General features: G+C 35.7%; 1 protein-coding gene across 2 annotated transcripts in view; it reads right to left on the bottom strand.

Annotated features, from left to right (window-relative positions):
- LAMA2 (laminin subunit alpha 2) overlaps window positions 1-15,077 on the bottom strand; it is a gene marked incomplete at both ends in the record, with an annotated part of 652,317 nt that overhangs the window by 227,128 nt on the left and 410,112 nt on the right. For both annotated transcript variants that reach the window (XM_080699817.1, XM_080699818.1), the window contains one exon: window positions 6,740-6,826. In XM_080699817.1, the coding sequence (XP_080555943.1) occupies window positions 6,740-6,826 (87 nt within the window). The remainder of the gene's footprint in view (window positions 1-6,739; window positions 6,827-15,077) is intronic.

Here is a 15,077-nt window from a genome sequence, read left to right as displayed (position 1 = left end):
ATGGTGCACTACTTTTATGCTAATCTACTCACAGATATGGAAAACATTGTTTAGAGAAAGGCTACCATTTGAGATAGAAATGGTTTCAATCCAGTGTGTCATATTGAGAATACATGGGTAAAATTACAATTATGAGACTAAGTCATTAATTTGGTAGAGATACACTGATTATCACTTATTTCACATTTTCTAGAAAATGTATGGATATCTTATAGATTTAATTCTATGTCATAATTTGTAAATGACCTTGATAGTTTTAATTTGCAAAATGGCTTATAAAACTATGAAAGTTGTATAAACATAGTTTAGAAAGACAATGCCACTCACAAATGTTTATGAATTCTCAATAATAAAGAATGAAATAATATTTTAATGCATAAAATTCTCCCATGATCTCATCAAAAGCATTAATTAATAAAATAATAAAATCCCTTTGAATTCTAACCTGACTCTTCTTGGCTTATTTGATATTCAGAACTTAAAATCACATCTACATATACTCACATCTCATTTTGTTTACCACTAAGAAAGTGACTTTGCTCCACACAGAATATGAATGTGCAATGATTATTATCACAGCCAACGAAAACCTATTATTTTCAGTTCACTTTCCTCAAAATGACTTATTGCCCTCAGGAGAGATGGCATTATATAACAAGATCTGGGAATTTTTCTTAACATAGGTACCAATTAATAAGTCCAAAATTCTCCTATAATAAAAATTTTCAATCCATAGAGAAAATAACTATAATTAAATAGAATAACTAAAGAAGCTTCTATCTTTTCTTTTTCTAGGACATGTAAAAAAATCTGTGAATACATATAATATAAAATTCATATGCTGCTTTTTTGAAAGTGGAACCATTTTCTGCAGCACATTTGAGTTTTTTTTTTTTTTTTTTTTTTTTTTGTGTGTGTGTGTGTGTGTGTTTTATACATAGACAGTATTCATTGAGGGTTTTCTCTTGTGTGTGCGGTACTGGGGATTGAATCCAGGGCAATTCTACCTCTGAGCTACAATCTCCAGTCCTATTTTTCATTCTTTATTTTGAAACAAGGTCTCACTAAGTTTCAGAGTGCCTCACTAAGTAGCTGAGACTAGCTGCAAACTTGAGATCCTCCTGTCTCAGCCTCCCAAGTACTGGGATTACAAGTGTGTGTGGGTCACCATACCCAGCTCATAGAAAATTTTTTAATGTTCCTTTGGGTTTAAAATAATTGTAGTGCCAGAGACTACAGTACTGCTATTTATATAATTTGATTATCAATAATAGTATTTTATAGCCTGATATATTTAGAATTATATAATTAAAATTTGTTAAGACCACAGTCCCTTGGAACTTTTCAGATTTCTCAGATTTTTTGCACTATCAAACTAATTGTAATGTAAAATCTGAAGCCCTCTTCTTTTCAAAGGTAAAATAAAATGAGGGCATTTAAAAATAGTTTATTGGACTTGTTGCTAAAGATGGAAATCTTGACCTAAAGACACCATTCTATTCCACATTTGTTAATTTTGCCAAACCAAATTGAGGTATTTTTAAAAGAGACTCTTTAAATGTAAATAGGATTCTAGATGATGTATTCAGTTATGTAATAGAGTTATTGCTGCTAATAATTTTGGGAGAAAGAAAGAGAAAGAGAGAGAGAGAGAGAGAGAGAGACAGACAGACAGACAGACAGACAGACAGACAGACAGGGAGAAGTAGGGAGGAACAAGGAGAAAAAGAAAGCAATTGATTGGACATTTACCTCATCTTTTTTTAATCCAACAACTTTGGGCTAAAATCTGTTCTTGATTCTCCCTCCCTCTCACCCTTAAAATAAAATAAAATAAAATCCACCAAGCACTTTTACAGGACACTAACGTAAATTAAAATTTAATGGCAGAACAAGAAGAAATATGCAAGTGCTGCCACCTATATATAAAAAAGTGAAGCCTGCTCAGATGAGGCTTAATCAAGGCCTTTTGCTGAGGACAGAGGGACCTTGGGCAGAGTAGAAGGGCTACAGTCTTTCAGACTGGAAGGGGAGAGGGCAGCATTGGCAAAGGCACAGAAGAAGGTGGCTAGAGTGTAAAGGGGTATGGCTGTGCCCAAAGCTGTGTTCTTACTACTTCCCATCTCCCAGAATCAGACAAATAATGACATATCCCTGCTTATTTGGTTCCTTTCTGCAAATAGAAAAAAAAAAAAGAGAGATTGTGAGCCCACCCAGGCACCTGAGCACAGGAAGGAAGGTATGCCTGCAAGAAGTTCTTGCAGGCAAGCTCTCATGCTGGGTTCTAGCTCCCAATAGTCCCCTTTCACACAAACTCCACAATCACCACGAGGGGCCTCTTGCAACCACAGCTGGAGTCAGTCTTGCTCAAGGTACAACCAGGGAGGAGTAAGTATCTCTCTTGGCTATTTCTATAAGGCCATGGTCTACAGCAAGACCCAAGGGATCAAGGAGATTCAGACACAAGTAGGAAATAATTTCAGTACCATGTCCCAGGGTGATTGAACTTGATCCAGATGTAGATATTCCTGAAATAGGGAATATCTAAGTGAGATTTCAGAGTTGAACTTAGGAAATAAAAGAAGCCAGGTGCTGTAGTACAACCGTGTAATCTCAGCAGCCCAGGAAACTGAAGCAAGAGGATCACAAGTTTGAGACCAGTATTGGCAGCTTAAGCAAAATCTGTCTTGAAGTTAAAAATAAAAAAGGAAATATAACGCCGGGCGTGGTGGCGCACGCTTGTAATCCCCGCGCTTGGGAGGCGGAGACAGGAGGATCGCGCAGGTTCGAAGCCAGCCGTGCTGGCGTAAGAGACCCTGTTTCAAAAATATAAAACAGGTCTGGGAGTGTAGCCCGTAGGAAGAAGGGCTTCCAGGAACCCCGGTACCACCAAAAAAAAAAAAAAAGGAAATATAAAAAGTCTGGGGCTGCTACTCATTGATAAGAGTATCCTTGGGTTCAATTCCTACTGACATAAAAAAGGAGGGATAAAGAACTTCTTTCATATCTGATTTGTGTGCATAAAACAATAGGTGAATTTTCAAAATATTGGGCAACTAGAGTTAAATGGCTTTGGCATTCTCAGTGGCAAGTGTGAGACAATGTTGAATTTTTTCTTTTCTTTTTCCTCACATAGGGAGGAATGAGAAATTTGCCAGCTATGGAGGAGGCAGGATTTATCATATCTAATTTCAGAATGTTCTGTAGAGTCTGTTGAGCAAAACTGCCACTGTGTTCGCAAATACCTTTCTCCATGTATGATATGTTACTGAGGCTAGAAACTTATTCAGAATGTACTTAGTGTCCAGTGGGGCAAGGGTCATCAGTTTCATCTTTTTGTTTTATGTCCTTTATTATTTCTCTTGATACCTCAATGCTAACTTGATCCTTTTTTACCTTTCAAAAGAAACAAAAGGAGCCAGGTGTCCTTTTGTCTGTCTCTCTGATTTTCTATGTTTTCCCTTCTGTCCAGGTGATAAAAGCCTGGAATCATAGCAACGTGTCATGATACATACCTTCTCTCTTCACTCTCTGGCTCTCTTCATTCTCTTTTGTTAGAATATTCTCTAGCAGAGCTTATAGGGACCTTATAGCAGGTATAGGGGCCTTAGACCCAAGTAAATGTTTCTAAGCTGCAACTAACATTCTACACATGAAGGAATATCAATCAATATTTTGTCATACCTCCTTTCGCTACCCTCTTATTCACTATTTTACTTCTCTCCCTCGTTTCAAGAAGCAAGGCCATCTTGTACTACATGCCTGAGTGGAGGGATTTGATGGGAAAGAAGCAGAAATAGAAGAAACTCCTGGACTTGAGGCTCTAAAAGTTGTGATTTCTGTGAAGATGGCACCTCCACCTTACAACCTCCCCCAAGAAGAAAAGACGGATGAAGAAGGTATGGCACGAGATATGCTCGTAGGACCCAGTATGGCATGAAAGAAGCTGAATGAGTTCAGTGATCCCAATAGTAGGAAGCAATAGAAGTTGACAGACCTGAAAAAAGGGGAACTGGGAACACAGAGAAAAGAACAGGCCACCAGAAGCACACTTAGACTGGTTGGCCCTACTGTGTATTTCATTTACTAACACACTCACACCACACTCAACCACCTACCCACATACTCTTGCATACAAAGCACTAGGTACTGGGTAAATTTATTAGAAATGTTATCCAAACTTGGAGGCAGAGAAGAGAGAAGCTTTATGTGAGATCATGTTTCTAAGCTCACACTGCTACCACATAAATAGAATGGGGTCTCAAAATAGAAATTGAATTGAGATAATGGATGTCAAGTTATAATTCTTGTCTACCTTAGCTATAGTTTGAGACACATTTATGCTATGTAATAAAAGCAGGAGATTTAAGCCACCATTATAGATAATGCTGAACTAAACAAATTGATAGGGTTTCTTCACTACACCCTACAGGACATGCCAGAAATTTTAACATGTTAATAGATACTTCCCAATCAGTTGTGGCCATGATATTCTTTACTCTAGGAACAGCTACAGTTTGGGAAACACTGTGTGTAAAATGTTGATTTAATGTAGATGATGTGCATACAGTGCTTACACACATCAATATTGGGTGGGTACGTGTGTGTGTGTGTGTGTGTGTGTGTGTGTGTGTGTGTGTGTGTTATTAAGGATTGAGGGCCAGGGTGTTCTGCCTCCAAGATACGCCCCTGACCTTTATATTTTGAAATAAGGTCTCACTAAATTGCTGAGGGCCTTGTCAAGTTACTGAGGCTGGGCCCAAACCTGCGATATTCCTGTCTCAGCCTCCCAAATACTGGGATTACATGAGTTAACCGCCATGCTTGGCTACAGCATGGTTTTGATTGCAAGGTTTTCAGTAAAAAAAAGTGGCTTCTCTTTATTCTGACCTTTCTTTTCCCTCCCTTCCACTTCAACATACACATCTTAAAAAATCTTCTAATATTTTTGATCCATCTAATGGGCTTTTTTGATTCATACAAGCACAATGAATTGGTACATCCTATATATTCCTGAAAAATCCTAATCCAAACTCTGGCTAGAAAAATATAATATCCTGTCACCTACATAATAATGGTTGAAGATTAAATGTGGCTAAAAACCTCAAGTTGGAGATAAAATATGTCATTTGCCACACTAAAAATGGATCCTGCCATCTTCTTTTAAATCAGGTTAATATAGATTTTTCTGGAAGGAGACAAAATTTCCTTCTTTCCTTGGTGAATATTATTATGCAATTAGGATTCTCTCAATACTTGTGACCATTCTCACAGCATTAAGAAAGATATAATCTGCTTGAGGGCAAGGGTTGTATAATACATATGTTTCAACCAATACCTTGCCCTGTACCTAGCACATGGTGGTTGCTAACCATATATAAAAAGCATTTAAAATTGGAGATGACTCAAAAACTATCATCCTATGTATAGAAAGAACAGTGCATGAAGCAAAGCAATATAAGTACATCAAAGATTATGTTCACCTAGATAAGCAGACGTAATGGCCTTAGATGACAGAGCAGCTGTTATTTTCTAGTTGCTAAAAAAAAATAATAAAGGTTGCCTGTAGTAAGCTGGGGGGAATTTGTGTGGTTAGGCATGTGATGTAAATCTGTCTTGGCAATAATGTGTTCTCTCACTGTAAAAAGCAATACACACATATTTTACTTTTTAAAACAAGTAAAACATAAAGACTTCTAGTTTCTCAATTACAAATAAATCCTCATTTCAATTCTTTCTCTTATTTAATTTACAGACACTGCCGTAATTACAATGATACTTCTGCTAGAAACTGTCACGGGCACTTTGTCCACAGATTGCTGGTTGCTAGATAAATTTTCTCTGGGTGATTAGCTACTGCTTCATTAATTTTATGCACCTAGGTTGACACAGAGTGGTGGCTGCCAAGAAGGCAGGAAAGGGTAGGAGGAAATAGCCCGATTTGGGGTTAGCTTTGGGAGAAAGAGTGAAGGCAGGTTATTTCCGTTACCTCCTTTTCTGTTCCCACATCCCAGTGATGGTAGCAAAGGGGACCATTTTCAGTATTAAAACCAGAGGGAGGCTGTTCTATTTAGCAATAATATCGAGGGGCGAGTTTGTACCATTTTTGTATTGTGACTTGATACATAGAAGAACTATTTATTCAGAAACATTTCAGTAGGAAATATACAAATTTTGTAAAATTTCCTTCCATGTTCCTGCTGGAAGGCAATCCAAAAAAATCAACAGTAATTACGAATCTGGTATAAGATTAATCTTATATAAGTGGATATAAATCATGGTAATAAATAACATTTTGTTTCTACTTTCAAAAATATTTAAAGTAAATTATGGACCACTTGCTGAACTATGACTATGAATTGAAGCTACATATTAAGGACAAAAAGCTAATTATGAAAAATAAAGGGTGCCAGTATCAGACAGTAAGATAAATCTTAAAGTACATGACTTTCCACTTGAGTAATACTTTTTAGAAAGGCTGTAGGTTAATGCTTAACCTTTAAGGATAAAACATTAATCAGATACCCTCTATGTGAATGAAGATTGGTACAGCAATTTCTGGAGAATAAATAAACTATAAAAATATAATGCATCTGTTGACAAGTGTGATTATAACTTTATTTTTCCTCATTTAGTGTGGCGGCAGCTTTTCTGGGGTAAAGCAAAGGATGATGCTAATGTCTGTTGTTTTAGAATTCCCAAAGTAGAAATTTTGCAAGATAACATGACCTGTGCTTACCTCTCACAGTGTAGTCCTGCGTACCCAACAGGGCATTCATCACAGATCAGTCCAAGACTCCGGTCTAAATGGCAGGTTGGGCTGAAGCTATGTTGATGTCATTGAGGAGCAACAGAGACAAAAAAAAAAAAAAAAGCACATTCACAAAGTCATTAGCAACACATTTTCATTTCTCTTTACTACTGCTGTGACACAAGGGTACAGGCTGGTCATTCTTGTCTCACAGATAGAGATTAGGGTCTGGCCAATCGAGGATGAAATGATATTGCTATTTTAGCAGAAATATAGCCCAGTGGAGAGCAGAATGCCTGTGACATGTTATTAGCTGACTTTTGACTGTTCAGGCTCTATGATCATCACTAACAAGAGGGAATGTACAGCTGCTCTTTAGGGATTCCCTAAGCCTGGCAAAACACTGTCTCATACACTTTCTCTCCAGCCAAATCCCTCTGAACTTAAGCAGGACAAATAAGGTGACCGAACTGAGGGGATGGGAAGGGGGAGAGGGAAATACTTTAATGTGCATGATGTACATTTACAAACATATAAAAGTCGATCACTAAGCCAAACATGAGAAGGAAGGAGGGAGAGGGAATGGGGTGGGAATTGGATAAGGTTCCACTGGGTGATGTGTGTATGTATGCCTCTACCATCTTGTATCCCATTAAGGGGTAGAATGCACCAATAAAAAAGTACAGAGAAATCTTAGTGATTTAGAAAACTCAGTATATGGTAATAGACGTGATGATAGGGATGGAGGTCCTACCTCCCACCCTGCTACTGTGGGTGTATGTGCAGGCTGCTGAACCTGTATGCTCACAGGCATGCTGTTTCCTCATGGGTTCTTTGGGAAAGCTTTCAGAAGAGATTATATGTGTGCATTCTACCTAAATTTACAGTAAAACAAAACGTCTTTTCTATTTCATACTTTATGGCATGCTCAAAAATTTACCTCTATTAATATACTCTCTAATTTGCATCTAAAGTTAGCAGAGTCAGACACCAAGAGAAAAACTGGCAAAATAACCATGTACTAGCATGAGCCTTCAACAACATGTCTAGTCCCAGCTTACCTCTCTGCCTGATAAGATACACCTCTCACACAACCATGCCTCCCCGCAAACTGAGAGTCTAATGTGTCCAACTGCTGGCTTCCTCTAAGAAGGCCTCAACCATTTTGAATTCTGTGACTTCTGCTGCTCCACCATTTTTTAAAAATTGCTTTTTAACTGATACACAAAAATGATACACTATAGTGGGGTAAAATGTAATGTTTCACGCTATAGGATATACAATATTTGAATCAGGTTAATCATGTCTACCTAATCATTCATGATTTCTTTTTTATTTTTAAATTTTTTTATTTTTTTTTTAATTTTTTATTGGTGCATTTTAGTCATATATCTTAATGGGATAAAATACTTGTGTAGACATACACGCATACATCACCCAATCAGAACCTTACGTAATCCCCACCCTTTCCCCTCCCCATCCCTCCTTCCCATGCTTGGCTTAGTGAGAAAGACTTTGATATGTTTGTTAAGTGCATCATGTGCTTTAAAGAATTTTCCTCTCCCCCCTCCCATCCCCTCAGTTAGGTGGCCTTCCTAAGAGGCTCTCCTCTTCATCTAGAGTTCCACCTGTTACGCATCTCTCCCTAACTTTCGCATATTAGGGAAAGCATCTGATTTCTTCTTTTTTGTGACTGACTAACCTCACTTAGCATAATGTCCTCCAGTTCCATCCATTTCCCTGTATATGATATAGTTGTGTTTTTCTTTACAGCTGAGTAAAATTCCAAAACCGTGCAGGAGGAATCAGAATACCTGACTTTATACTACAAAGTCATCATTTCTTTACGGTGAAAACTTTCAAAATCCTTTCTTTTAGCTTCTTAAAATGTACATATCATTGTTGCTATCTATATTATCACTAGGGTATTGCTGTCGCCCTACTGTGTAATCGCACACCAGGGCTTCTTGCTCCTGTCTAACTCTAATTAGTACCTCTGCTCATCCCCACTCTCTTCTACTCCCCTGGTTTCTTGTGACGACCATTCTACCCTAAACTTCTTTGTGATCTACTTGTTTAGATTCCACACTGCTCTACTATTTTAAAGGCAAATGCCCTAGATTAATCTTTCTCCCATTATGTTTTTCCTAAATAGATTTATTTTCCATTGTACATGACAAGGCAATTCAGTAGAGGCTTGCTTGATGGCTAAATGAATTACAGAGAGAACAAACAATTATACACTTCAAGTCAGAAATTCATCCTGTTCCTGACACTTGTGTGGCTTTGATATTCTTTTTTCATTTTGGTGCAGATCAGATCATGGTTTCTCCTTTTGAACACTATGATTCTGACTTAACTCCTAGTGGTAATACAAAGATTTGATAATTCTTACTTTTTGATGGTACTACACTAATAAAATCCAGTAGACCCATCATTTTAAACATGACAATTCAGTGAAAATCCTAAATAAATCTGTTGGGTCTAGGGGGAAAAGCTTGGTTTGGGATAACTTCAGTTTACAAATATTATCCAGATTTTTAAAAATCCTTATTAAGGGGTTCTGGTGGCTTTTATAGGTTTGGGATCTGCATGAAGGGAATGTGCATTGCTACGCATGACCTCCAAAGGGTCTTGGGTGGTCCTCCTGGCCATATATTTGTACCAAGGAGAAAAGGCACATATCTAAAAGGAAAGAAAGAGATTTCCCCCATCTTTGCAGAGTGATGTTATTATTTTCAGATTTAAAAGAGGAATTGGATTTTGAAAAATCTCTGAAGTACATATATGTCTTCTTCAAAACTGGAGTCCTTGGAGAAAAGAATTCCAACTAGAAGCCTTGAGTTCATCACCCCTATGGGACTACAGTGATTGAAAGGAAAACCGTACCAATTATTTTTAAAAATCCTAAATCAGTTTACCATAAGACATGTCAAAGGTGCTTGACAAGGTTTTTGACACCTGAAAACTATTTATAAAATAGATTTCAAATTCTTAAAAAATACTCATATGTCAGTTAAAACCAACAGAAGTAAAGTAAAATGTGCTCACAGACAAAAATCAATACTGTTTCAGGAAAGAAAATTAAGCAATAACAATATATTAAATTTGACTGCTCTTACAGTTCAGAGTACTTTTACAAATAATTTTATCACATTTCCACAAAAACCTGTGAGATGGTTGGGGCAGGCATAATTTTTCTTTCCCAAGGTCATACACTGATTTCCAAGAGAATTTAGCATGGGATCCAGGACTCTAGAGTCTTAATTTGATGCGTTCTTCTCCCTATAATGAGCTGTCATTCAAAGCTGCCAGTAAGAATTAAGTGAGTTTAATGTTTTAGTCATATAAATTCTTGACATGATGCTTCCAAATAATATCTCCTCTTAAAATATATCTGTGCATTGATATTCTTTTGACAACACAAACTGAGGATTCACTCTGTTACTACTATTATAGCTATGGCAGAAGATTGCATTCAACAATACAAAAAGAATTAGAATGAGACATAAACATGCACAACAAAAAATGCCTCCAGAATTTGGACTGGCAAATGTAGCAACTTGATACTGATTTTGGCCAAAATATGAAGTGTAATTGTTCTATGATACACAGAGGAAGCTGTAAGATCATCATGGACCTCAAGCGATTCCAAGATTATGTCATTTAACTCTAGTTGGCTGGTTCCACACTAGCAGAGAGAATGTTCTGCTTCCTGGATTATCCAGCTAACAGCACTGAAGACACAACAGAGCCAAGAACAGCAGGCATTTTCCACAAATGTACAAGAATGGAAGCTACCATTGGAATAAATTGTAAATATCAGTAAGTGGATCTCTAATGGCAAAACACAGATTCTCATCTGTACAATGATCCATTAATAAGTCTCTATATGTTTACCTATATGAATATGTTTTATGTGAGTACACATGTGAACATATGTGTATGTGTTTATGTATGGGACTGCATACACACAGATCAATTAACTTTATTCAAAAATAATTTAAATTTAGCTCTACCTTTGGGATATATTTCCCCAATTATAAGCTTATATTAACAATATTTTAATATGATCTCTCAAGAGAACCCCAAATCAGCTAAGTGTTCCATTCTTTTAAAAATGCAAATGATAGCATTCTAGATGCATACAAAGCAGTAATATTCATGGTGAGAGTAGCAGATAGAATTTGTTGAGGAACTACTTCCTCTCTGTGCTTATGTCAAAAATAGCTCTAATTTTATTCCATAATTGAGAAAATCTATAATGGTTCTAATAATATTATCTATTCAAACACATCCTAAGTGTTCAAGGGAAGACATTCATGTATTTCTTTTATATCTTATATAAACTATAAAGTATATTATACTGGAAATAAGTGACTATAAAACACTTTAAATATTTACACATTTATTTGCTTCTCTGGAGGTAAATTTTACTACCTAGTTACAATCTATAAGTAGAATATACATTGCCAAGGTGAAAAGGGCAAGCAAACAGTGGACATTGTAGTAGTTGATGAAATTGATATATATGTACAATTTAAATATTATATGCTTGTCTGTATTCATATATCATGATAATTATACCAATCTATCTCGATCTTCCAACACATTTGATTTATTTAGCAATATTATCTAAGAAATTTGGAGCCAAAATGCTTGTGATCTATAAGATTTATGTCCAGGGATTAAATAGATAAATCACCAAGTTGAAACTCACTAAGCCTCATACTTCAGAGGAAGGTTGTAGCAACCTTTAGTTCTTTTTATTTTTAATTGTGAATAACCTATGAAATTCAAATCATATCTTCTATTATATAAATATTTAATTCATACTTCAGAATTACTAACAGATAACAGTAATTTTAAAAATTCAAAAGAATAGTTTCCCTTGGTCCTTAAGTGCCCCCATTGTTGAATAATTTTTTCTCAAGAAAATACTTTAGGTTATTAAAATTAGATTTTTCCATCATAATTCTGAAGCTATATGATAAAAATTTTCTAGGTTTTTTTTTAAGTTTAAAAGACTATATAATTCTAATCACAAAACTTCTGGGATTTATAGATCAAGTAGATTATCACTGATTCTTTTATGTCCTTATAAAAATGCTGCAATTATAGCTGGAATTTAAGATAGGTTACTTCTTTTATACCAATTTTACTATTAAAGATAAAGTTGTTATTTAATAATAGCAATTATTTATTATAAGTAAAATAACCTTAAATTGAATAACCTCCATGTACTTGATGTTCCTGATATTATTTATTTTTATTGTATATTATTTTTAAAATCAAAATCAACATAAGTAAACCAAGTTGTATATACATATTTTAGAAAATACCATCATTGGACAGTGGGGGCCCAATCTGTTTGGCACAGTTGGTTGATGATTTTATGTTGGCTAATTTTCTTTTTTCTTCAGCAACAACATAATTAGAACCGATTATCAACGTAGAAACACAGCAAATATAGTTGAGGATGGGTCACAAATGCCTCTAATCACCCCAGTAAAATTTCTTTCTAACGGATTTTATTTATTTATAGCAATGTTGGTCAGACTTGAGGGAAAATCCATAAGGTCTCTAAATTTAATCAATTATATATTTTAAGAATGTATTAGGCTTGAATTCACATGACTCAATGAACAACCAGTTCTGCTGGATTGATAGCTATGCTGACACTAACTACTACTTGATGGTTGAAAAGATGCTCTGTGAGAGAATCCCCAGGTGCAATCTCTCTGCTTTCCTTGGTGAAGGTTCCTGTTCATCATGTGTATGTGAATGATGTGGAGAATGCCAATTGGCCACAATGAATGAGAAAATCATGCATTGTATAATCTAATCCTCCACTCCTACACACATAAGGCAAGTTCTTTGTCATTGATTCCAATATAAGGTTAAGTACACATTAATTATCAAAAGATTTATTTAATTTATTTTCTTACATTCATTATTCTCTGGAAGGTTCTACTCTTGCTCCTTCCACTTCTCTGAAGCCTTTGGTGGCCAAAAGATCTTCAATTTTGTGCCCATCTAGACTCTTTCACTAAGTTCTGGAAATGTTCTTGTCACTAATATACACTAGATCAATTTATCACTCTTTGAGGGTCTTACTAAGGAACATAACTAATTTGGTGGATTGTTTCTAGTCTTATCCCTTAATATGCAGTATTAATTATTTTTACCTTGTGATGCTGTGGATCGAACCTAGCACGACACACATGCTAGGCAAGCACTCTACCGTGGAGCTTCATCCCCAGCCTCCATTGCTTATTTTTAAAATAAGTCCTCAGCCAGGCATGGTGGCACAGGCCTGTAACCCACCCCACCTCCCTGCTTGGGAGGATCATGCAGGTTCAAAGCCAGCCTCAATGGCTTAAGAAACCCTGTTTCCAAATACAATATAAAATAGGTCTGGGAGTGTAGCTGGGATGTAGAAGGGTTCCATCCCCAGTAATACCAAAAAAAAAAAAAAAAAAAAAAAAAAGTCCTCAGTGTACACTGCAGAGGAGTGGAAAGCACAAGGACATTAAAATGCTATTCTTATATGAATGCTTAAGGACTCTGAGCAAGTGACTTAATCAGTTCACAGCTCACCTTGTGCAATTACAGCTTTACATCCTTTACATATTTTAATTATGTAATTTTCACAATATTTCCATGAGAGAGTCCAATTATCACAACTAATAATGAGCAAACTGAGGTAGATTTTCCTAATGTTTAACAGTTTGAAAGTATGGGACTAGCATTAAAACTAAGGAATTCTGGTTCCAGAATTGATACCATTTTATTTATTCTCTGAGATACTTCCCTTATTACTCTATAAAATGGGGACAATACTACCTCTCCAACTGTGTTAATTTTTAACTTGAAATGATTGAATATAGTGCTTGGACCTATAACTAGAATATACTAGGCTACTTTCATTAAATATTAGGTCTTTTATCTTTATCAAATAATGAGTAAGTTATAAAACTATGAAGATAAGGATAGTTGGAGAGAAGAATAAGCATTTCATGTGGGCTCAGTAGTAGGAAGCACAGATAACAAGGAGGACTTTTAAACTTAATGGCAGAATTATTTTTAAAGTCTTTAGCTTGTAGTATTCATTTAACCTACTAAAAAAGACCATTTTAATTAGGGACATCTTTTTTAGGACCTTTGAGTATTCCCTACTTGATAAAATCTTCACATTAAAAGATCACAGCTGGCAGATTTCACTTAAAAATATTTAAAATTCTTGCTCTATGTTAACACAGCATTTAGACATAACTAGAAAATGCATAATATAATAAGAAATTTAATAAGCGCTAAGCTCATCCTTAAGAGAGTTCTCCAAAAAAGAAATTCCTTTCATTTAAAATTACACTCAGGGCTGGGGTATAGCTCAGTAATATAGCGCCTGGTTAGTTCACACAAGGCCCTAAATTTGATCCTCAACATCAAATTAATAAAATAAAATTATATTTATTTGCAATTATTGGTTAGTAAGAATTACTGATTTAATTATTTTGCTATAATTATATATCACAGTGAGACTCAAAGTGATATGAATATATATGCACATAGAACTTAGTGTGTTTCCCTTTGGATTCTACCCTCTTTCTCCCCCTCCCCATACATGATAGCAATACCTTCATACATGGACATAGCGTTATTTGAACTGTTTTCTTCATCAATTCTCCATTTGCCCCTCCCCACACCCTTCCCTCAGTCTTCTCACACTATTCTACTGCTCTCTGTCCTCACTGATCTGAAGTCACTTTTTGCTTCCTATTTTTTCTACCTATAACATATGAGAGGAAACAGATAACCTTTGACCCTTCTGATACTGGCTGATCTCAGCATTATACTCTCTAGTTCTCTACATTTTTCTGAAAATGACATAATTTTATTCTGCTTTATGGCTGAGGAAAATTTTGTTGTATGTATATGTCACATTTTCTTCATTCATCTTTTAATGGACACCTGAGTTGGTTTGATAATTTGGTTAGTTATAGTGGCAATCTTCAAGGGCACAAATAATAACCTGTTATGGTGGCACACACCTGAAATCCCCAATACTTGGGAGGCTGGTACAGGAAGATTTCTGTTTTAAAAACAGCCTCAGTAACTTAATGGAACTTTCAGCAACTTAATGAGACCCTGTTTCAGATTAAAAAAAAAGTTCTGGGGTATAGCTTGGAGGTAGAATAGGCCTAGGTTTAATCTAGTACCCCTCAAAAATAAACCTACAAACAATAAAAAATGCTGGCAAGGAAGTAGAGAAGTAGGGAAAGGAAAGTCTTAAATATTATAAGTGGGATGCATTTTTTTTGTGATA

The sequence above is a fragment of the Muscardinus avellanarius genome (genome assembly GCF_963383645.1).
Source record: "Muscardinus avellanarius genome assembly, chromosome: 8".
Classification (NCBI taxonomy): domain Eukaryota; kingdom Metazoa; phylum Chordata; class Mammalia; order Rodentia; family Gliridae; genus Muscardinus; species Muscardinus avellanarius.
Note: the sequence above shows the minus strand (reverse complement) of the source record. Positions and strands in the feature narration are given on the sequence as shown.